Source organism: Cupressus sempervirens, chromosome 8 (assembly GCF_028749045.1).
Source record: "Cupressus sempervirens isolate cs-2001-9-10 chromosome 8, ASM2874904v1, whole genome shotgun sequence".
NCBI lineage: Eukaryota > Viridiplantae > Streptophyta > Pinopsida > Cupressales > Cupressaceae > Cupressus > Cupressus sempervirens.
The window spans coordinates 50,974,522-50,999,497 of record NC_143125.1 but is presented as its reverse complement, the minus strand read 5'-3'; the positions used below and the strand labels follow the sequence as shown (position 1 = coordinate 50,999,497).

Sequence of the window (24,976 nt, the reverse complement as noted above, 5' to 3'; positions counted from 1 at the left end):
TTTATAATAGCCATTAGACAACTGAAGTAGATTCTCCATCATGTCCTTCAATTTTAATCTTTGTAACTGTATTTATGTTTAGAAAACTTATATAGTAACGTTGCTGACATCTGTATCAAATTTTAATCCTGGAAAATCAGGTTTCTAAACAGACATCTGGATGCCATTAGTAACAGTGGAATGTGTATGATCCTTTTTGTCAGATCGTATGTCTTCTGTCTCTGCTATGTTGGAAAATTTTGCCCGACACATCTGAACAGTGCTTTTCTTCAATTAATTTGTTCTTACAAACAATGTAGATGCACTTTATTCCATGTAAGATTGAATCTAAGAAGTTATCTACAACCTTGTTCATGCTTTTCACAAAAATTAAATATTTTGTTTGGGGTTAGAGTATTTAAAATGAAAATTGTTGTCTCCATCATGATTGTTTTCGATCTATAAATGTTGGTTGCATGATCCAGGGTTTCATTGCTTATAGGTATTACCCATGCTACAAGCTGTCCTCAATTTCGTTTTCTTAGAGAATAAAGGAAATATAATTTTGATTCAGAATGTTTGATATGTTTGTTCTATGATGACAGAAAGACGGCAACAGAATCTTGAGCTTGAACTTTTGTATGTACGTTACATTCAAATGCTTGAGAAGAATAAAGTTATAGTGAGACCATCTCAATCATGGAACATAATTGTACAGGGTCTAAGTCAATATCCCTGGAATTCAAGAATGTATGTTTCATTGATAGAGATCAGCACCAAATCTGCCTTCACCTGCAAGCTACGTCGGCTATTTGATGAGTACAGTCAAAGGTATTAAGTTCTTATTGGTTTTGAAGCATTTTAGTGTCTGGCTCCTCTTATCAAATTATTCCTTTGGCAAGATTTATTAAGTAATGGTGCAGGGCCTTTTGAGTTAAAATATTTTAATTTTGCATGTTTTATGCTTAGTTGCTGATTCGTGACACGAATCCGATTCGGGCACGTGAATCGGACCCGTGGATTCGGGATTGTTTTTTTCCCAATTATGATTCATGGAGGATTTGTGCATATATATATATATATATATATATATATATATATATATATATATATATATATATATATATATATATATATATATATATATATATATATATATATATATATATATATATATGCATCTATGAATCATTGAATCTAGTATACTTGATCAATGATAAATTGATAATTAATCGATTTTCACGATTATAAAGAAAATCAACACATTCACATTGAATTATTGAAAGTGAAAGTTTGTAATATTCAAAATATAGATCATTATACTTAAAGTTTGTAACATGATTTACTCATAAAAGAGTCAAGAGTCGAGACTAAAGTTTTTGATTTAATCATCAAATGGATTTTCAAGAAAATCCGCATCAGAGGGGTATTGATGAGCTGCAAGTGCTGCGTCTGTATCAGTAGAGGAACCCAAACCACTAGTAGTAGAGGGGATTGTGAACTCATAATCGTCCTCCTCATCATCTACATCAATCAAAGTGGATCTAGCAAGATCCCAGATGGTCATATCTAAATCAGGAGTCTCGAGTGCTACATCCCAAAGTTTTTTGGGCACCTTCTTGTACATTGGATCCTTCTGTGCCAACAACCGCAAATTGTTGTGAATGAACGCAAGGTCTTCTGATTTTTTTGAGCCAACCGGTTGCATTTGACTGAGTGGATAAAGGAGTAAGTACTCTAATTCCGCTTAGCTGCAGAAGAGCTGGCAACCTAAAGAGAAATTAAAAATTATCAATACAACAATCAAGATAAATAAATTAAATAAAAAATTCAAGGAATTGAGTGCGTTAACCTTAAGCTTAATTTTACAGACTTACTTGGGATAGGACCTTTATGGCAAGAGGTTGGAGGTACATGAAGGCTCGACCGTGAAGGTACCACCATTTGATGGCAGCCATCCTGCTTTGGTCTGCTATGGCAATAGGGTGGAAATTCTTACCTGAGATGAAGGCAGCGAATTCACTCACAAGTGCCGCAATCTCTGGATCTTGGAATATCTTAGCTAGTGCCCCCTTATACCCATTTTCAACCTCTACATCTCTAAATGGTGGCACTCTACCTGGAAGGCGAAGTACATGTGCACTATAGTACCTGGGGATAACAAAAGACAATTAAACATTATCAAAAATCAATAGCACAAACATTGGATAAAATAAGCACAAGCATTTGATAAGAACTATAGTACCTCGGGGATAGAGCATATGCAAGGAGGTGCAAAGGTGTGGTCATCTTGTTCCATCGATGATGAACAATTTTTTCCACGTTTGTGTAAAGGGTGTCCTTAGGATCATTCTCCCTCCTCTGTATGACCTAAGATATGAGATATGAATAATAATTATAATTAGTGAATATTTCAATTTAAACTTTAGAATCTAGATATCTCTCAAATAAAAAATTGTTGTAAAAGAGCGTAGAACTTACCATTTTTATTTTTTCCAGCATAGTGTCCATGGAATCATAGATATCCCCAAGGCATGGCTCATCACTTTTGACAAAGCGAAGCATTGCTATTATTGGATCGGTGATTTCCAATACATAAGTCACATGACTCCACCAATCCTCATCTAGTATCATTCTTCTTACATTTAAGGCCCTTGTTGTATTGGAATTCTTCCAAATCCCCATTGGGGGCTAATGACCATATGTTTCAATGCTTCTTTTACCTTCAAAAGTCGTCTCAAGACGATTGTGTGAGAGGCAAAGCGGGTTTCAGCAACCTAAGAATATGTTAAACTCAAGTTAGTTATACATTTAAAAATTAAAACATGTTAATGTAAACAACAAAAAAAGTTATGGAATTCAATAATATTCAATTATATGTTAAATAGACAAATTTACCTTGAATAAACCCAAGTTCGAGAAACTCCTAAAAATTGCTTGTGACATGTGGTGATTTGTCACAAACATTTGAATCTCTTCAACTTCCTCATATATCTTTTTCACGCAATCTATTTCGGTGCCAGTTGCTTTCATCACTAAATTGAGAGTAGACGGTGCATGGTGTCCAAAAGATATGATCATATGTAGACTCTACAATTATCCCTGCAGCCCTGCGAACTTTTGCATTGTTCGTGACCACTTGGACAACATTATCAGGACCCACTGACTCTATGGCATCAATGAGAATGTGTGAAATAAATTTTGCATTTTTCACTTGCCCTTCACGATCAACTGCCTTCAAGAACATTGCCCCCTTAGGGCATACAACAATAACATTGATCAATGGACGGTTTCTACAATCTTTCCACCCATCTGAAATAATATATACACCTGATTGAAACCAAAAATCTCTTATTAGTTAAAGTTCAGCCAGTACAAATTTCCTCTCATCATGTAATATGGTAGTGAACAACTCCACATAACCAGGCGGTTTGTAACCATTGGGTGCTTTATTTATTGCTTGCACCATCTCCCTAAAATAAGGTGATCTCACAAAATTAAATGAAACACCATTTGCAATTAAACAACGTCCAATTTTGTGATCAACAGTGTCTCTCTTTTCATTTTGGAATGCCCTATCTAGTGGGTCTCTCTTACAGGTGACTAGAGATGGGTCTTCATCTTCATCATTTGTAGTTGGCATAGGCAAAAACAGATGTGTTCTTGTGTTTGTTTGATTGGATGATGGTGTTGGTGTATTTGTTCTTTTGGAAGCACTACGTTTTGCTTTTGCAGCTGCTCTATCAGCATCATCTTGCTCTTTTGCTAATGTTGCTATTTGTGTAGCTGGTAATCCCTTCTTATCACTACCTTGACACATTAATTCCTTCACCCACAGGGCCCAAAAAAATGTAGTTTCATTTGGGAATACGAGTTTTATGTTGTATGTTGCAATAATTAGATTTCCATATGTATGCCCCACCCCTAGGGCATTGTGTGACTCTTGTTGTGTGTCTTCATAAAGCAGACCCCTTATCAATTTTGAAGCTTGGTGATGCAGCCCCACCCATTGAGCCTTGACTACTCATTGTTCTACTCCTGCAATCTAGTAAAAAAAATGAAAGAAAACAATGCTTCACACTTACACAAAAACTTGAAAATTTGGAAAACTAAAAATAAATCAATAATCTGTGAAAGAGCTCAAGAATATGGTTGAAATGCATACCTTAAACACTTCTTGCAAGGTATTTGGAGCTCCACAACCGATCTCCTTTGAATCCAAGCACTTTACTTCCAACTAGCAAGTATGAGAGAGGAAAATAGAGTAAATGAACTTGCATTATTTCTTGGGCCCTACCTCGGCGCATGGATCCTTGAGGATCCAGGCAAGATCCATAACCTTGCCTGGGGATCCGTCAAGATCCGCAGGTTCCACGTGCGGATCCGGACCTAGATCGGCCCAGAATTCGGATTCAGGGTCGGATGCGCGAATCCGGCAAATAAGGTTTTATGCCATCATGTGATCACATCGAGGTGCAATCATTATTGAGACCAATTTGTGTTTTTTAAGATAATGCCCGTATGAAAAACCTTCTTATTACCCTGAGAGTTATAACTACAATTGCAGTTAGGGGTTCACAAGGAATAAATGGAAAATAAAAACGTAGTCAATTAAATTTAATGGCCACGTGCAGGTCAAACCTTTGCTATTCTCAATAATTCTTCAAAATAATATATAGCTAATAGTTGATATATAAACATAGTATGCATATAGGTTATTGTAATAATAATAATGTATAATAGAGTATTTTAATGTGTATAGGATATATATATTTTTAAGGCAAATTGGTACCTAGGTGTCCTTTCGTTAATTTTGAGAAGAAACTTACATTCATTCACAGAATTGAGAAAAGAAAATCTTGCCCTTTCAATCTGTGCTGGTTCAAATAGATGCTCATTTACATTAATCTTGTCTTCAAACGTCTCCATTTTGTTGTCCGCAATACCATCCCTCATTGCCTTTATGGAGTAAATAACATTTGAGCTCTCCAAAACCTCTTCCACCTCAAATGCTTGGGCTTTGGTGCCATTCAGAATTACTCAGGTGGCATCATAGAATGTCGTCGTTCGGTTTGCTTGTTAGGCCATCCCATCTTTTTTCCTTGTTTGATATTATAATGTCCTGTTCTACTGCCAAGATTGCTATCAGGTCGACTTCCTTATTCACTTCTCTATAAATGTGTCTGATGCTGAATTTGAAGCTTGAAAGTATATTTAGAATATCTTTTGTTCACATGTCCATCTTCCAACAGAGCTTTGATCTGGCCACTATTGCTCTTACCACATTCAGAGGATCACCCTCAATGTCTAAATTGAGTATCCCTTTTTTCTTATGTAACATTAACCCACCTTAAGGCTGCACATTCAACCTCATTGTTTGTGCTTGTCGACAATCTCACCAATCTCCCCTTATTTGATTAGACACTGTCGTACCTGTGAAACTATTTGGGTGGCAAACGGGGTGACAGGTCACGACAAATGGCTTAACCAATTTCTTGCAACCCTATGGGGCATTGCCATTGACTGGTACACTGACATAGACAAAACAAAAGTAGGTTCACAGGCTGACCTTAAGAAGGCATTCCATGCAGAATTCAAATTGTGTCGCAATGGCAATGAGATCGTCATGGAAATCTACAGTGCCAAACAAGGGAGAAAGGAAATTGTCCAAGCCTATAATAGAAGGTTGAAGGAGTTGCTTGGGAAATTGGAAACCCAACCTGTTGACGAACTGAAGAAGAGATGGTTCATGGATGGATTGAATGCATCTCTTCGAAGAAAACTGAGGATAGTACCATTGATGTTGTATGAAGATGCGTATGACAAGGACATGAATCTAGAAAGTGAAAACAAAATACTAAAGAAAAAGAAGAAAAGCAAGCCATCGTCTAGAAGTGACGAATCATCGGATGAGGATAGTAGCAGTGAGGAAGAACCCAATAAAAAAGTGCAAGCACAACAAAAAGATATGGAACATATGATGTAGGAATTCAAAACAATGAAAGGAGGCACTGGACGGAGTGAAGGAGAATTATGGTGTACGGAGTGCAAAGGAAACGGTCACACAAAAGGAGCATGTCCTAAGGAGTCAATATGTGACATTTTTCAGGTGACGGGTCACTCTACCAAAGATTGCCCATATAACCTACAAACAAGAGGGCCCTAGGTACTCTTCACCCAGGAGCAACCATCTACCTCTAGGGCATGATACCATAATTGGAAGAAGAACACACTCTCAATGGAAAATTGTGGGACGAAATTTGTTGTTGATCTTCGTACTCAAATGGTGAGTGAAGAGATGGCTTCAGAGTCTGACTCCGACGAAGAATTTGGTGGAAAGGACGAGGGAAGGAATGACATGGAGCCTAACGATGAAGGAGTGGTGGAACTACAAAGATGCTCGGATGATGACTTAAATTCTTTGAATGGACTATTTCGTTGGCAGATGGAAGACTATGAGGTATTTCGAAGTTGCAATATGTTACGAATAGAGGGGATAGATGAAGAAGAAAAAGCGGTGTTTTTGCCAGAATATGGGGATTACAAGGGGAAGCCAAGATAAATGAAAGATCAGCTCACAACTTTGACATAGGGAAACCAATAACATATTAAGAGCCATCAGTACGGGTTACGAATCTTGGGGATGAAGAAAACCTGCGCAACATACTAGTTGGCAATGATTGGGATCCTGTGTTGAAGATGATAGCATTTAAAATTTTCATGGGATATAAAGATGTGTTCGCCTAGAGTTATAAGGATCTGAAGGGTATCTCATCGGAATTGTGCGTACACCGTATACCTTTAGTATTGGGAGTTGTACCTATGTAGAAGAGACTGTACAGGATGAAGAGGAAGAGATACGACGTATGCTAGAGGCAAGAATCATCTTTTGGGTGGAAATGAGTGAATGTGTCTCGCCGATTGTGATCTCGTTGAAAAAGGAGGTGAATCAGATCAGGACCTTTGCTGATTTCCAGTGCTTGAATGCAGTCACTATAAAGGACCCTTTTCCTATACCATTCACAGACACAATTTTGGAAGAGGTTGCTGGGCATGAAATATATTCCTTTATGGACGAGCTCTCTAGCCATAACCAAATATCAATTATTGACGAGGATAAGCTAAAGACCACCTTTGTGGTGGAAGACGATGTGTATGCTTATAACCAAATGCCCTTCTTGTTGTGCAACGCACCGACAACCTTCTAGAGGATAATTCTTCATATCTTCTATAAAATGTCCGTGGGAAACTTTTGTGCATTTTTGGATGACTGGTCTATCTTTAGCGGACAGGACAGACATCTAGCAACACTCTGAGAATGTATGGAAAGGTGTCGTTGGGCCATGCTAGCCTTGAACCCCAAAAAGTGTAGATTTATGGTACCTTAGGGTAAGATGCTAGGTCACATTGAATGCAAGACTGGACTTAAAACTGATCTTAACAAGGTACACATGATCATAGAGATGGAGTCACCGATGGACGTCAGCGGCGTAAAATCCTTTTTGGGACGCATTGGGTACTATCAAAGGTTTATAAAGAACTTTGCCCAAGTATCATGCCCCTTGATAGGTTGACAAGAAAAGAAAAGCCCTATGTTTGGGGGTCGGAGCAAGAAACCTCCTTTCTGGAGTTAAAAAGACGAGGTTGCCAGGGGCACCTATCTTGGCGTACCCAAATTGGGATAAAGAATTTCACATATATGTGGATGCCCTCTAACTTTACAATTGGCCTTGCACAAACAAGTGATCATGGCTTGGATCATCCTATCTGTTTGCCAGTAGATTGTTATCAAGGGCAAAAAGGAATTATAGCCCAATGGAGCGAGATGCCTTAGGAATGGTTTATGCCGTGCAAAAATTCAGACACTATCTGTTAGCAACGGCCTTCATATTCTGTGGATCACCAGGCGTTGATGTACCTAGTAAACAAATCCATTATTCTGGGGCCGGTGAGTTGATGGCTATTACTACTTTAGGAATTTACATTTACAATTCTGGTACGACCTGGGAAGAGCCATGTCATAGCTGATCAACTCTCTTGAACCAAATTAGGGGGAGCCGCCCGAAGGACTCAATGATGACTTCCCAGATGCACATTTATTCCGTATAGCCATCCTTCCAGAGTGGTATAAAAGCATCGACGACGACCTCTCCACTTTTTTCCGAGGGAGATGCTACAAAGAGAATGACAAAAAATAGTATTGAGGAGTAGAACTTTTTCTTTAATCAATTGTTTGTTGTAGAAAATGGGGCCGGACGAAATATTGAGACGATGTGTTATGGAGGAGGAAGTATCGAGTGTCCTTCAGGAAGCCCATGAAGGCCTGATAGGAGGGCATATGGGACCGAACACAACGGCAAGGAAGGTACTCCTCGTAGGACTATGGTGGCCTACATTGTACAATGACGCTAGGGAGTGGGTGGTAAGCTGTGACACCTGCTAGTGTGTGGGTAAACCCTTGAAACAAATTTTATGCCACTCAATCCATCACATGCCCAGGAATTATTTGAACGGTGGGGTTTAGATTTTGTGGGGCCCCTTAAGCCAAGCAAGACTCGCAGGTGCCACTACATTGTGGTAGCAACGAAATATTTGACAAAGTGGGTCAAGGCACGGCCATTGCAAGACAACTTGCTCGTCAGCACAACAAAGTTCATCTACGAGAAGATCATCATATACTACGACATTCCGATTTAGTTGACAGAGTGATAGAGGAGGTCAATTCATCAACCATGTGATTCATCTGCTCACAATAGAGTATAAAAATTTTCACCCCTTGTTGAGTCCATTCTACTTGAGAGCCAATGGTTAGGTAGAGGCAACAAAAATAAGATCCTTTTGTCGGTCATCTATAAGTCTTGTGGGGTCGAGTAGGCCGACTGGGAAGAGAAATTGCCATCAACACTTAGGGCGTACCGCACAACGTACAAAGTGACAACCAGAAAAACACTGTTTCAATTAATGTTTGGACAAGAAGTGGTGGTACTCATAGAATTCATGGTTCCAAGCCTAAAGATAGGAATTGATAATAGGTTGGGTGACATGGAAAGTCTTCGGGGGCAGTTGTATAGACTGAACAAATTGGATGAACAAAGACTAATGGTGCAATGGGCTATGGAGATGGCTTAGACTTGTCGCAAGGCTTGGCATGATAAGCACTTGAAGCGGACAAGGTTTCAGCCCTGATAGATGGTACTAAAATACAATGGACGCAATGAGGTTAAGCCAGGGCAGTTTAAGGCGAAATGGCTGTGGACCCTCGACAAGTAGGTGATAACCGACTCAGTAAACGGATCAAAGTTGAAAATCTACCACCAACGGCATGAAGGGTACCAGGCAAACCGATGAGGTTGTATTATACAAAATCAAGATTTAAAAAAAGAAAAATATTTAAATTAAAAATAAAAATAAAATAAGACCGCAGAAGTAAAGGTCTCGCAGCCACAAATGTCCCGCAGACATAAGTGTCTCGCAGAGGAGAGGAAACGAAGACAGATACATCATGGTCCACAGAGAGGGGAGGAAATAAAGATGGACACATCGTCGCTCGCGGAAAGGAGAGGGAACAAAGACGAACACATCGTAGCCCCCCCGAGAGGAGAGGGAACAAAAACACCGCCGATAAAGACTATCCGCGGGAAAGGAGAGAGAAATAAAAAGAAAAAGCATTGTAATCCGGACGGAAAGACGACATTGTCGAGGGAAGGGGAAGAAGGAAGCATTCCATGGGTGTTGATTACAAAACAAAACGCTGTGGGTATTCTACAGAAAAGTGTTGCGGGTCTAGAAGACAGATGTACCAAGGGGGTTGAAGCAAGACATACCACAGAGAAGTAAAAGGAGAAGCAACTGCAGAGAACAAACCTAACCTTTTTTTGTTGCATAAAGACAAAACAAGAGATCGTTAATCAGTTGGAGTATGTAGTCTGTAGGGAAAAGGAGACAGTGGAAGGATCAGTTGAAGGAGAATAGTGCCAAGATAGACAAGAAAGCTAGAGTATTGGCCTTATGAGTCCGTGGTGCAGGGCCTACAGGGTCGGGAGCATCAAGTAGCAAGAAGTGGAAGGTACATCCTAAAGTGCAGCCATTAGCACAGAAGGCCGACATTTCTCATCTCATAGTATAGTTTGAAGGGTTGAATGGCAATGAGTACTGCAGATGGTGGCAGGAAACGACTGACACCAACCTCATCAAACAAATACTGATCCGTGTGCAAGTGCATTGGGCAATTCAACTTTCGATGTTTTTCATACGATTGTTTGAGCCAATATTAAGAGCTATGATCAAAACATACAACAGACATAGCAGAACAAGTACATTTGCATACAAGAAGCATTGTCTCACAGTCTCGGTCAAAGCCCACGACTTCACTAGGGTTCTTGGCATTCCTAGCCAAGGAGGCCGCAAAGTGGTAACTACGAACCACAAGCTTCCACAAGAACGAAAGGAGTATTGGGTGAAGTTGGTGGGACGCGAGCTCACGCCGGAGGAATTTGAGCCAGTCATAAAGGGTACTAGGAGTCACGGACTGCGGCAGGACTTCATTCGGGAAGGCCATTGGTGGTGTATCATGGACGTGATAAAGAGCACGTTAACCAGGGCAAGTAGGCCTTTAGATATCGCCCTACCACATATTACCTTAATGAAGGACATTATGAATGGTATAGTATATTATTGGGTGACCGTCCTCATTGATAGAATGGAGGAATTCATGACACTGCAACATCACACATTCTATATGCCACACCATGCTATTGAGTTGTTTCTAGAAGCAACATTCCAACAAATCCTAGCGGATGAGTTTGAAGTCCCACTGAGATGAAGATTGGCGCCAGGAGAACCTCCAATTTTCTACTGGAAGCATTTGGACATGGGTGACACGATGGCATTCCAGAAGAGGGTAATGCAGGGCATAGACACCTACGGTGATACTGATAGTGGACAGGAGGATATCATGGAGAGTGGTGGGACTGTTTCAGAGGGAGATAGTACTTCAGCAGAGGTTGGAAACGATGAGGGTTCCCCACCTAAGACACTTTCACTCAATTGCCGACTTCAGCACACTTGATAGCCACCACCCCCATGCCGCTTATTCCTCCATTCGGCTAAAGGCATGTACCCATTGTTATGACTCCACCCATGGCCATGGCAGAGACCACAAACGTATCGACCCAGATGGAGGTTGTCAAGGAGCCATCCCAGCTAGCCACCCCTAAGGAAACTTCAGTCATGGACATTCCAGTGGATTTAGTGGCCCCAAATCTAGTAGCCGTAGTTCCAACGACAGGGCTCGTGGAGATGCACTAGGCACTAGAGCTAGCTAAGAGTGGATTAGTCAAGCCTCAAGTTTGGCTAGACGTGATTGGCGCAAAGGCTATTGTTACTATAGCTTCCTCCTTGTTGGTCGAATCTGTGAGTGTGACCCAACCAACACAACCAGAGGTCGAGAGTGTTGGCGTAGCCTCGTTAGAACAACTAGAGGCTGACGGTGTTGAAGTGATGGATCGAGCCAATGTGTTCTTAAGCTAGCAGTTTCGATACACCCCTGCAGATGTTGGTCCCTCCATCCAATCCTCAAGGCGGGGAGAGGAATTGACAGGAGTATCTGCCATTCTAGCACCACAGGAGTCGAGAGTACCACCGTCCGAGGATGCACTTGGAAACGAGGGGGCCGCACTAGAGTTGAATGTGGCTGTCACAAAAGGGGCAAAGATGGATATGGAGCAAGATGGCCATATTGAGGACAGGCTGAACTATGAGTCGAATGAGGAGAGAAGCATGGCATACATTAGGGCCATGGAGGATGTGTTGGAGAGAGGCCAAATCATTGACAACATGCCTTGACTCACAGAAGAGAGTTGCATTTGATCCGAGCCTATATCTAGAGGGGTTGCCCCAAGCGTTTTTGCTCTTGCTTTGAGGCATGGATATGGCCATCCGTGGAAACGCCAGAGATGTTGGCTGATTGGACTACAGAACCCGAGTTGGGACCGTGCGACATTGCTATAGAGAAGCTTGCACACAAGATAGTAGGGGCGTATAAAGATGCCTATTATGCTTAGCGGCATGCAGAGGGGGATAGAGAAGCTGAGAGGATTGCAACTACGAGGTCCAGGGCAGTCGAGGCAAAGGCTCGAGATGGGACTGTTCGACATTGCTATAGAGAAGCTTGCACACGAGATAGTAGGGGCGTATAAAGATGCCTGCTATGCTTAGCGGCGTGCAGAGGGGGATAGAGAAGCCGAGAGGATTGCAATTGCGAGGTCCAGGACAATCAAGGCAAAGGCTCAAGAGGAGCTAGTGGCTGAATTGGCTAGTCAGCAAGCAACATGGGTGGCAGAGCGAGCAACGCTTTTGCAAGACAAGTAAAAGGCTGAAAAAGATTACAGGCGGCTCAGACTTAGGCTATGGAGGCAACACTTCTACTGAAGGAGGCTATGGAGGTCAACACACGAATACAGAAGGACTTACGTATCTGCATCGATGAGGTTTACGAGTTGCACCAACTACTGAACACTTCTGGGATGCAACCTCCTCCCTAGTCTATGTTTGCTTCTATATTTGTATGGTGTCTCCTAATTTTGTCAATTTTGAGTCGCCAAGAAACGAGTTTTCTTTTGGGGGGATGATTGTTGTCGAGAAAATGGGTAGTTTAATGGTTGGCATATTCGAGGGAGTTACATGGTCATGGCAGTTCGCCTCACGACCCCTCGGATACTGTATGTAACCCTGATTCCCTCCTATAGAGGATATATTGGTATCGAATACTATTGTAGATGGTGACTATGCAATGAATATAATATGATTGTTCTCTACTTTCTATGTTAAGTACTTTTCCATTTTGTTATGCATTAGTTCTATTACCCAGTAGGGAAAACACTTTGTATGCGTCAAAACCAATAGGTCTCATTGGCAAATAATGGTGTGAAAAGGGAAGTAAAGTCTCAACCGCCCTAATACCATGCCACCTCTGATTGTCTCTCATTGATGCAATCTGCCTGCTCAGCACGTCTGCCATAACAACAAAACAATGGAGATAATGGATTGCCTTGGCACAATCCTTACCCTCCCTCGAAGAACCCGCAAGGGGACCCATTAATAATTACAGAATATCTTGGATTTGAAATGCAAGCATAGAGCCAATTTAACCTTTTCTCCCCAAACCCAAATTTCTTCATGACTAACATTAGGAACCTCAATTGCACATGATCGTATGCATTTTTGATGTCCAATTTGAAAGTTGTACTTCTAGAATTTAGATTTTTAATTGAATGGACAATTACATGTGCCACAATTATCCCATCTACAATGTTCCTATTTAAACATATTCGCTTTTCTCCGAGGAGATAATTTTAGGTAGAACCTTTTTCAATCTATTTGACATAACATTGGACGCAATCTTGTAAATAACATTGTATAGTGAAATAGGGCAAAGTTGCTAAAATTGTGTACCTCTTCTGTTTGGGGGATGAGAGCAATATTCATGTTGCTGAGATCCTTGAAAAGCAGCCATTTTCTCCTTCATTCCTCCCACCTCCCAAATGTCTGCCCATAAAGTCTAAGCACTGTTGGAACACTAGTGCAGTGAATCCGTTTGGCCCAGGGGCTTTGTCTGGATTAAGTTGAGAGGTTGCTTCTTTGACTTCCTCCAATGATGTTTTCTTGAAGAACATCTGGTTCACCTCGTTGGAGATCAAGTTTGGATTAACTTCCAAAACATCATGGTCACGAAGCCTGTTGTTACTTTGCCCCAAGCAGATTTTGGAAAAATCTGGCTCCTTTCTGAATATCCATCTCTTCTTTTAAAATGTGCCCATCTTTCTCTATGATAGATATTCTGTTCCTTGCTCTTTTCACTTTTATGGAATTCTGGAAAAATTATGTATTCCAGTCACCTTCTTTGAGCCATGTTTCCCTAGATTTTGCTTTCCAATAGAACTTCTCTCTTGCTAAAATCTCCTCGTATTCTACCCTCAGTGCTTTCTCCTTACCATATTCTTCATGACTCATCTTGTTGGCTATGATCTGATCTCCTAACTCATCTGTTTCTTTCACCACTCTGTTTTTCTCAAAAATGTTCTTAAACATTTCAATTCCATTTCTTAAGTTTTTCTTTCATAAAGTTCAGTCTCCTGCAAACAGTAAACATCTTAGTACCCTCTTCTTTAGAATCTGCCCACCATTCTATGAGGAGTTCTATCGTGTCCAGCCATCAAAACCATGTTTTTTCAAATTTGAAATGGGACTTAATTAGTCTCACATTCTCTTCAATGTTGACTTTAACAGGAAAATGGTTGCCAATCACCATTCATGAGAAAGCAGTACAATCTCTCTGCTATATTGGAGAAAATCTCTCTCCGAGTAGTCCACGTGTATTCTTCATTGTCAAGAACAATGTCAATTAGTCCATTTTCTCTAACAGAGTTCTTGAACTGTATTTGTGATTGAGTGAATCTCCCTCCTCCGCCTTTCTTATCCTCAAGATCTAAAGCATTAAATTCCCCTGCAAGCAGCATTTTACCAAGATTTCCTTGGATGTCTGTGCTCAAAGCCTCCCTTACTGCTTTCTTTTCCTCTGTCTTGACCGACCCATAAATATTATATAATGTGAATCTCAAACCTAAAATTCTGCTCTAGACAAGGTACATAATCCCGAATTTCTTGGTAAGGAGAACAGAAGTAGCCACCTTACTATCATCATAATACAGTCTTGGATGCACCTTTAGATCCCTAGGCGTGACCCTTCCACCCAGAGCAATATTTTGGGAAAAGTATCTGCATTTCTTTTGATAATTTGGTTTCCCGAAGCATAATTATATCGATCAATTGGTTGTTCATCTGGCATTTCATCATACGCCTCTTGTTAGGGGAATTAAGTCCCCTAACATTCCACATGTAGACCCTCGTTTCATGCCAAGAGAGATAATGCCTCCCCTGGAACTCAACAAATAGTTTCTGGTAAAGGTTTGGTCAGGCAAACTTGCATCCTCCTCGCTTTTCTTTCTTTTTTATTTCCTCCCTACCCTGAACGTTTTGGGAGTGGATGCTAATGTTTGACCGATTGTTCTTGGTTTTGTTATATCTGTCTCCCTTCATTATTTATCAGCATCAACCTATTTAATTTTTGCAATCTTTGACAGGGATCTCATATTGTAGTCTCTGTTCCCAGAGATTTTACTTTCTCCTATTCCTCCATAGGATGATATTTCAATAGAGGAATTACTTCTTCTGTTCCGAAATGCTCTTCTTTAACAGATGGTTCTCCTTCCTATGTTGCTTCCCCTCTCCCTGACTCCCCTTTCCTCCATTCCTTATTCTCTAGAATCCTTCAATTTCCTTCAAAGTGGTTCCTTCTTCTGTAGCATGTACAATAAAACTATTTGACTTCCATTTCAATGAATTAATTCTAAATCCTACTAACCAATCTCCTTCGGAAACTTTAATGATTGAAAAAATTTGGATTCTCGCATAGTGGATTGTGTCCTCGCCCATATCCACGCTGATAGTACAGCCAATACTATTTCCAATTCTTCTTAGACTCTCCTCACTTTAGAATTCAAATGGAGACTTAAATAATTGGATCATGTTCTATTTTTTTACTCTTAGGAGTTGGTCCTCTGCAGTCTGAGATTCAGGTTGGGATTTGGCTTTTTTTGGGTTTGCATTTGCAGGATGGATTTATTTGGGTAAGTTTGTGGATATACCTTGTCTGCAAACACAAATCCTATAATATAACCACAACAAATCCATGGGGATTTTTGTTGTAAAGATAGTAATGGCCTCCTTGGCCCTATGTATGCCCTCGTATATGTAGCCCATACAGGGCTTGTCCCCACTAACAACTCAAAGAACTACTAAGGGCCCAGCGACTTGCAAATATTGCTAAATAGAAATAGTTAAGTCACAAGTGTGCATGAAAAAAAAAGAAAAATTGCAAGCTTGCAAACAAAAGAAAAATATGTATATAAATTAAAATAAATAGTAATAAACCTACTTGCACGATCACTGCACAAATATTGCTAAACAGAAATAATTTTTTCACAATTGTGCATGGAAATAAGCAAAATTGCAGGGTTCCAAACAAAACAAAAATATGTATATAAACTAAAACAAATAGTAATAAACCTACTTGCACGATCACTGCACAAGGGGTCCAAAATCCTACCTCATAAAAAATGCAATCTGCCATATCCATCCATGCGGTGGAAGTCCACTCCCCAGCAGCAAACATGCACCTCAAAGATGCCTTTGATTGCATCATGAAATTTGTTGTGATAAAATTTGAGGTGAATCTTGTGATACCAAGGCAAGCCAACTCATTCTGCCCAATGTACTAACTTATTATGCTAAGGACCAATGCATGATTGTAGATAAATTTCAAGCTTACCAATATCCTCCAATATGATGTGAAGGCAATGGGTCACACATGCTACCAATATTTTTTTGGGTACCTCTCCATCAAAAGTCTACCTGCAGCAACATAACTTGACGAGGCACATGCCTGACTCAGCCGAGTCTGAGTCAAGGTCAGTTTGACTTGGCTGGCATGACTTGACCCGCAACTTGCCTGGAATTCCCAACTCGCTGCGAGTCTGGGAACTTTGAGCTGGACCTTCAATCTTTTTGAATTTGGGAACTCATTAAAGTTTGTTACAAATCTGATACAGTTCTACTTCATGAAGTAGGAACAATCTAATACTTGATTTTTAATCTCCAGTGTTTATAATTTTTAGCATTCTTAGATCCTGAGCTCTCTCTGCCCCTGCTAATGGTTGAAGATGAAGGATTTCTCATGGGATATATCTATATAGTTGTTTTGTTTATCATATGCATGTTTTATGGTTATCTAAGTTTAATTTTTATTTATGATTAAAATGCGTATATATTAATGATTTTTATGTGTTTTGTACAGATAGATCTAATCCCCCCAAATAATTGTCTGACTGGCATCCCCCCCATGTGAACCTGAGCCTTAACTTGAACCAGTAACTTAGTTTTCAGATGTTGGCTAAGTCATAGAGAGAGTTAGAATTTTCACTACAAATTCAGAATTCGGTGAAATTAAAAAAAATGTTAAAAAAATTCCTAAAATAGTGCAGAATGCTAGGCCTTGTTTTGAAAGAAATAACAATATTAAATAAGTGTTAAAAAAAGCCCTAATATCAGTATTGAATGTTAAGGCTTTGCCATTTTTTTATTTCTTAAAAATTGTATCCCTTGGGTTTCTGGGCATGACTTTCTGGTTTTTGATCATGGTGGATTCTGGGTGTCGTTTCTTTCTGTGAAACGTTCTTCTCTGCTGCTGGCGCACTCTGTTGGGTGACACTGCTAGTGCTACCTGCTGTCAAACAGATTATTTGGCCTACTGCAACATTTTCCTTTTGCCATGGATGTATTTTTTCTCCTGTCGTCCATTCACGGATACAAATTAAATTTAGGGTTTGTCTAGATTTCTTTTTATGGTGGTAAAAAAACACAAAATTTTATTACGAATTAAAAAATAAATAAATTATAATATCGTTTTTTTGTTTCCTGTTCATGGCATGTTAATGTCTACTTTCTTATCGAGGAGGGATATATTAAATTTGATTCTCCCATCTGATTTTTTCAAACTCAATTGAGACAGTGCCTTGAGAGGTAATCTGGAAGTTTCTGGGCCTGAATTTGTGGTTTGAGATGGAATTGTAAAAGCAAGCTCCAGAATGGGACTAATAATGGCTTCAGATATTCAGATTGTTTGAAAACAGAGATGAAACTGGATAAGATTCAGAGAAACTTAGCCACTGTTGAATTCTCTGAAAGAATACTTCCATTTACTTTGTGTAGGAGAGACAAATGGCGTTGTTGCTTCTTATCAATTCAGTGTATAGATGCTACTAAGGACCTTATTAATCATTAGAATTTTTTGACAAGGATTAGCCTTTTCATGTGAGAAGTAATCTGTGTATCTGTCAAATGGCTTTGATAACAGGGCAAGGATTAGCCTTTTCATGTGAGAAGTAATCTCTGTATCCGTCAAATGGCTTTGATAACAGGGCTGGGCTTAAACAGAACACACAAACCAACAGTTTGGTGATGTAATCTGTTTTAGATAGATAGATTTAACATATCAAGGTATAAATTCAAGAAATATCTGTTTAAGTCAAATGAGGATTATCCAGAGAGCGCATTTTCACATGTGCCATAGGGAGTTCTTCATGTTGATATAAGAGCAAATATCCATTGCAAAATTGAGGAATTGGGTGATTCTGACATTTACAAGCGATTCAAATTCTTGTGTGACAATGGAAAACTAAAGGATTTCTAGTCTTGTGACAGCGACCATGTCAAAAACCAAAGACTTGTACAGGTCATCGCTGTTGTACAGATTGAAAATTGATCATCAATTTTCTTAAATTTTCTAATTTTTGAGAGGACAGCAATTGTAGGTAGTAAGGTACCCTCCAAACCTCTATTGTGTTTGTCTTCCACAAAAGACACAATGTTCAAACTAAATCCTATTCTCACAATTGTGGTATTCTTGTGGGGATAGTTCTCTATGCTAAGGAGCCAAATAATCTTAAAACCTATTTTCTTTTCTGCATGCCTGTGGTTCTTTGCATAATCATCTTTTAAGATAAATGTTCTAGGGATCTATTAATGGGCTACAAGCTTTTTTCTGCAATAGGCATATAAAAAAGTGAGAAAACATAATGATTGTGTTGGAAATCTAGTGTAGCGTCATGAGAGATCTGCATTCTGTTTGTACCTACTGCATCAATATATGAAGTCACCAGCATTTATGAGTATCTAGCAATTTTGGTTGACTCCTGAAAATCGATGGTTGATTAATTGTCATCTCTCAGCAGCTATAATATTCTAATATTTGTCTTTCTTTGCTTCATCCTATTGTCGTCCTTCTACTCGGCATCTCACGTGGATGTGTGTTTGTCGGATGCAACCTCTCTTGTTTGACTCGTCATTAGGTATGACTATGGAGCGGCTATGTTGTAATGACAAACTCTTCTTGCTTTGGTTGCGTGTCCTTCGCATTAGTTATTTCCTTTCACTCTTCCTAGAGGCTGTTCACATGATGGAGTTCAATCAATATCTTTGTCGTTGAATTCCTTATGGCGAAGGGCATATTGCATTCAGAGTGGAAAAGCATCTTGGGTGTTTGCTTCAGAAGTTGTTGTCTTTCAGTGTGTGTCCATTTGTAGTTTGTTCATGCTTTTAGAAGGGTCTTTTCTTCAGATAGTTTGTATTCTTGGGAGTACTTGATTCTGGAGGAAATCACTCATAGTTATCTTCATATCTTTGATAGTCGGGTTCTTCAGAGTGTTCTTTGATTTCTGTAGGAAATCATTTCTAGTTTATCTGATTTCATGAATGTAACAACCGGTTTTCCCGGGTCTAATTTATCATTCAACATACTCAAGGAATACAGTTTCTACTTCGTTTCATAGGAAGACAGTTATATCATTCATGATCATGTGAATAAGATTTACCGTTAAAAACAGTTATACAAAATTTCTTAACTAAAAACTTGAATTACCATCAAATGAAGTTACTACAGAAAGTGAAAACCACATACCTTGGAAAATTGAGTTCGAATCAAACTAGGGATGCTTCTTCAACCACCCGGGTTAGTCCACAAATACACTATAACAATTTTATATGATGACTATCATCTACAAACCGCTATCTTAAAATCAAATGATAATTTTAAATAAATACCACTATATTTTAAATTAGGGCATCACATACCACTATATCAATTAGGGCATCATTTATCTTCAGTTCATTTAGGGCTTCTGATACCGCTATCTCACTTAGGGCTTCCGCTACCATGGATTCATCTAGGGCTCTCGATACCATTGATTCAAACAGGGCTTCCAATACCACAGATTCAATTAGGTTTCCGATACCACTGTATCATTTAGGGTTCTTGTAATCTCTCAAATCAATTAGGGCTTCAGATTCCTTTTCCTCTGATTACTTGACTGTGACAGAATCTCAAGATTAGAAAATATACTTATATTCGTTATTCACATATATGAAAGTAAAATGATGATAACAATGAAATATTCCAATTTAATCTTACCTCTTCATATATAAAAATGATAATACCTGTTTTCTGATAAACAATTGAGTGCATGGCCTATCTCTGTCTAATGCACATCCGACATCTTGAAAGAGGTGAAACATTGTCAGGGGCTTAACCACCCAACCTCGGACCACAATATATCCCCACACGATCTCTAATGAGAAAGGCCCTCCCTACTCGGAATTAACGGGGAACATCATTCCATCCATTGGGCGTCATGATATATAATACGCCATACGATTTGGTAGCAGGAGATCACCATAACAAAAATATGCATGAGCTATTAATTAATTTATATTAAATGATAAAAATGTCATAACTGATACTGGTTCAAATTATTATGGATTCCTCGCTTTCACCTCGTCACCCTTTTTCTTGCCTACACAGTTGAGTAAGACCCAGGTGTTAGGAATTTTCTCAGAACAACCGGTTCTGTCAGTTATACTAAAGATTACATGTATTCAGCATTTCATGATCTGTGGTATTCTTAAGGATTCCAGATTTTGTTTCTAATTTCCGGTGGCATAATAATTTATGGATCCATACCATGGTTACTTAACTCCCACAAGGTCAAATTTAAAAGTGGCCAATCTGTAATTGTCGAACTAAATATCGTCTTGATAAATGTTGAGAAAGGAAGCTGAATCATGGATTAAACAACAGGGCTTTGAGTTCCACAATGGGAAATTGGAGCTGTCAAAAATAGAGTTTGGTGTAATGGAGACGAGGTCTTGTAACATCAACTCACTATGGCAAGACTTTACTACGTCACTAGTTCACACTTCTTACGGTGAATATAACTGAAAACCGCAGATTGAGATATCTAAAATTAATGTCTTGAACTAGAATCCTATTCAAATCTTCTTTGAAAAACAAGTCCTCAATGCTTCAGCTAATTATAGACAAAGGCAAAATTCTTGATAAGAAATCTTTCAGTGCAGAATATCTTATAATCTTGCTCTAGGACTATTGCTAGGCATTATGTGCCATATCTAGAATCATTGTCACTGCTATCTTTAAATAGACTATGTGTTCTGAAAATGTTTTAGATCACTACTTTACTCATTGAAACTGGTAAATAAACTAAAGAAAGACATATTTATCAATTGGTGTCTGAAAGATGCAGTTCACTCTATTCTTGGAAAGGGAACAATAATCACTATTGTATAACATGAACGGGAACACTATTATATATTCGATTATTTCATTGGCACCATCTGTAGTTAAATAATCTTATTCTTTGCAAACAATAATAAAAACACACTTGTAAATTCTATATATTACGATGGACATTCTAGATACAAAATCCAACATAGAAGATTTTCGAAGGAATACAAAAGAACATAGGGTATCAAGAACACTTACAATGAATTGTGGAGGCTATTGTTAAGAGCACCATACTTGTGATAGAAAAAGCAATCCGAAAATATGCAAGGTTGTCTTGGTTGATTCATGGCTTCAGCAGAGCTCAGCGTATCCACGTGAATGCACAAACTGCTCCTTGCTTCCGCAGATGGAAAGGATAGACTTCACACTCCCTTGCACTGAACGCGTGGATGGAATATGCCATGAAGGTAAAAAGTATTCAGGGTAGCAAGTGAACGAAAGTCGGGTTATATTCTCAGAATTCCCTACCTTGTTCAAACGTGATACAGGTTAAAAGAAAAGCCAATGGAAACAATGCGGAATAGGTTGTCTCTTGACTTACTAACTTCAGCCGGCCATAAGGTAAAAGGAAGAATGCAAAGTATATATAAAGGTTGCCTTCAATAAAAATGATCTAAGAACTCTTCGGCTACCTTCATTTATAAAGATGGCCATTCGAATGCCTCTCAAATCGAATTTGAAAAGAAAAGATAGGGAGTTTTACAAGTTATTTTAATTTTTAAAAACTAAAAGTACAAGCAACATTACTTTATTGATTATTAAATTATAATGGTGCTAAATGATTTTATATTTAAATGTACAAAAATAAATAATTATTAAAAACCATATAACAAAAGATAAATTAAAATCCTTTAAGATATGTTTTACATTTTAACTCAATTATTTATTTAAATAACTCATGCAATTCCACAGATGTATCCTGTTTCAAATCGCTAGGTCCTCTACCTGTCTACCCAGTGATGGTGATGCGCTGCCTAATTCTTTTCTGACAATGCTTCCACCCTTTTGACAGGTTCCCTGTGAGAAATTTCTTCGTAATTAAACTATTAAATTATTTAATCATAAATAATCATAACAGTTAACCTTCCACCTTAATTCCATGAATTCGTAATTAACAATCAACTAACATGTCATCTTCACTTGAAATCATAACGATCAACTATCTTACCATTTCACCAGATTATATCAAATTAAACTACCAACTGACTTCATGTGAACCTCAACGGCTATATTTCAAGCTAGGTCAAAAATTGGGATGTAACATACCGTTCCCTTTATGGTTCATTGTCCTCGATGAACTTGGAATTGCAACGAACATTATAAAGGAGTATTTTAAAAATTGGAATGTAACGTACCATTCCCCTTGTGGTTCATCGTCCTCAATGACCTCTGCAATTTAGACACTAAAAGAATATTGCACATACAAGATACATATATATATAATCATTGTGATATCATTTCTTTTCTTAATTGGGTCAGAATGAAAATCATAGTCGAAACTCAAGATCCATTTTTACTTTAAAGTTTCCAAAAAGATACTTGCATGGTAACATAAAATTGAACACGTACTCACCTGAGTTCACTTATGGTCATCAATTGAGTTGATTCTATTTCATTTTTCCTATCATACTCATGTAGACACTCACCATATCATTAGTTTCAATTCCATATTGATATGTTCATTTAAAATGATTTTCAGGGTTCAATTATTGAAAGTAAGGTAAGTATTAAAAAATTGAAATTCTTCAACCAGCAAGTTCTAGATCATAACTTGATCATAATTTAAATCACTCATACGTACCATCTGGCATATAGCCCTCATTAATGGATATATCTTCCTTGCAAACTTACAAATTTCCTACAATAGGTTAGTGAATCCATGTTTTTCCATTGCAACCTTGGCCTTCAAGCCCAATATTTCATTAGAATAATCATTTCATGATAGGATATCTCCAAAACAATATACAACTCAATATGTAAAGTCAACATTGCATGTGTATTATACATGTATAACAATATGTCAAAGGGTAAAAACATGATATACCATGCAAGATCATCAAATCAAGATCATAAGCATCTGAAAGAATTCATAAGATTCTCATCATTCATTTGTAAATACTTGGAAATTCATCTTTTCCATTTCTGTGATTCAGGCTTCTATGCCCATTTCATCAAAAGTTTACATCTGTAAACAAACATTGATAGTTCCAATTATGCAAGTGTGTTTACTCCTTACCGGAGCACATAATGATCTTGTCATTTAACCAACATCAGAAAGGATCATGGTTGACAGTTTTGTTTTCCTTTAGTTCAGGTTCAAATAGGTAACAATTTATTTCTTTCATTAATTTGGGTAGACAAACCTGCTCATTATGGATTTAGATAACATTTTATCAAAATTTTAAACTGTGTTTGGATTGCACAAGTCTAGGCATCGGGACCCCATTTTAATTTTCTCATTCTCGACAAAGAATGACCCTCCTACTAGGGATAAGGCATATGTAACATTCTAGTCCTACCATTGAGTAATTAGGTGGGTTGAAGTCCCAACAGTTATTCGACAAAATAATTGAAGCATCTGGACAATCAACAAGATCAATTGTTCTGGCAAATCTGCCTAATTCCACCTTGGCCAAGGATTTCAAAAATTGGGTCTTCAAACCTGATCTCCACCACTTAGCTTGCCAATCCTTTTTTATCTTTTTAATTGTTTATACATTTGTCCACTTTATATCATTTCAGCCTTCCTGGCTATTCTGAATGATTTTCCAATTTTGATTGCAATATCCAGATATGCAAAAATAAATCTTTTTCAACATTTACGTTTCAGTTTCTTCGAAACAATGTTGGACCCAAGGTTTTAGCATTGAACCCAGCACTCTGATACCATATGTAACAACCGGTTTTTCCGGGTCTAATTTATCATTCAACATACTCAAAGAATACAGTTACTACTTCATTTCATAGGAAGACAGTTATATCATTCATGATCATGTGAATAAGATTTACCGTTAAAAACAATTATACAAAATTTCTTAACTAAAAACTTGAATTACCATGAAATGAAGTTACTACAGAAAGTGAAAACCACATACCTCAGAAAATTGAGTTCGAATCAAACTAGGGATGCTTCTGCAACCACCCGGGTTAGTCCACAAATACACGATAACAATTTCATATGATGGCTATCATCTACAAACCGCTATCTTAAAATAGACTATGTGTTTTGGAAATGTTTTAGATCACTACTTTACTCATTGAAACTGGTAAATAAATTAAAGAAAGACATTTATCAATTGGTGTCTGAAAGACTCAGTTCACTCTATTCTTGGAAAGGGACCAATAATTACTATTGTATAACATGAACAGGAACACTATTATATATTCGATTATTTCATTGGCACCATCTACAGTTAAATAATCTTATTCTTTGCAAACAATAATAAAAACACACCTGTAAATTCTATAGATTACGATGAACATTCTAGATGCAAAATCCAACATAGAAGATTTTCGAAGGAATACCAAAGAACATAGGGTATCAAGAACACTTACAATAAACTGTGGAGGCTATTGTTAACAGCATCATACTTGTGATAGAAAAGGCAATCTGAAAATATGCAAGGTCATCTTGGTTGATTTATGGCTTCAGTGGAGCTCAACATATCCATGTGAATGCACAAATTGCTTCTTGCTTCCGCGGATGAAAAGGATAGACTCCACACTCCCTTGCATTGAACGCGT

General features: G+C 38.3%; 1 protein-coding gene across 2 annotated transcripts in view; it reads left to right on the top strand.

Moving 5' to 3' along the window:
- Nucleotides 1-24,976, top strand: part of LOC149541565 (uncharacterized) — a 182,886-nt gene that overhangs the window by 128,865 nt on the left and 29,045 nt on the right. For both annotated transcript variants that reach the window (XM_089796774.1, XM_089796775.1), the window contains exon 9: nt 585-810. In XM_089796774.1, coding sequence (XP_089652900.1) covers nt 585-810 — 226 coding nt within the window. The remainder of the gene's footprint in view (nt 1-584; nt 811-24,976) is intronic.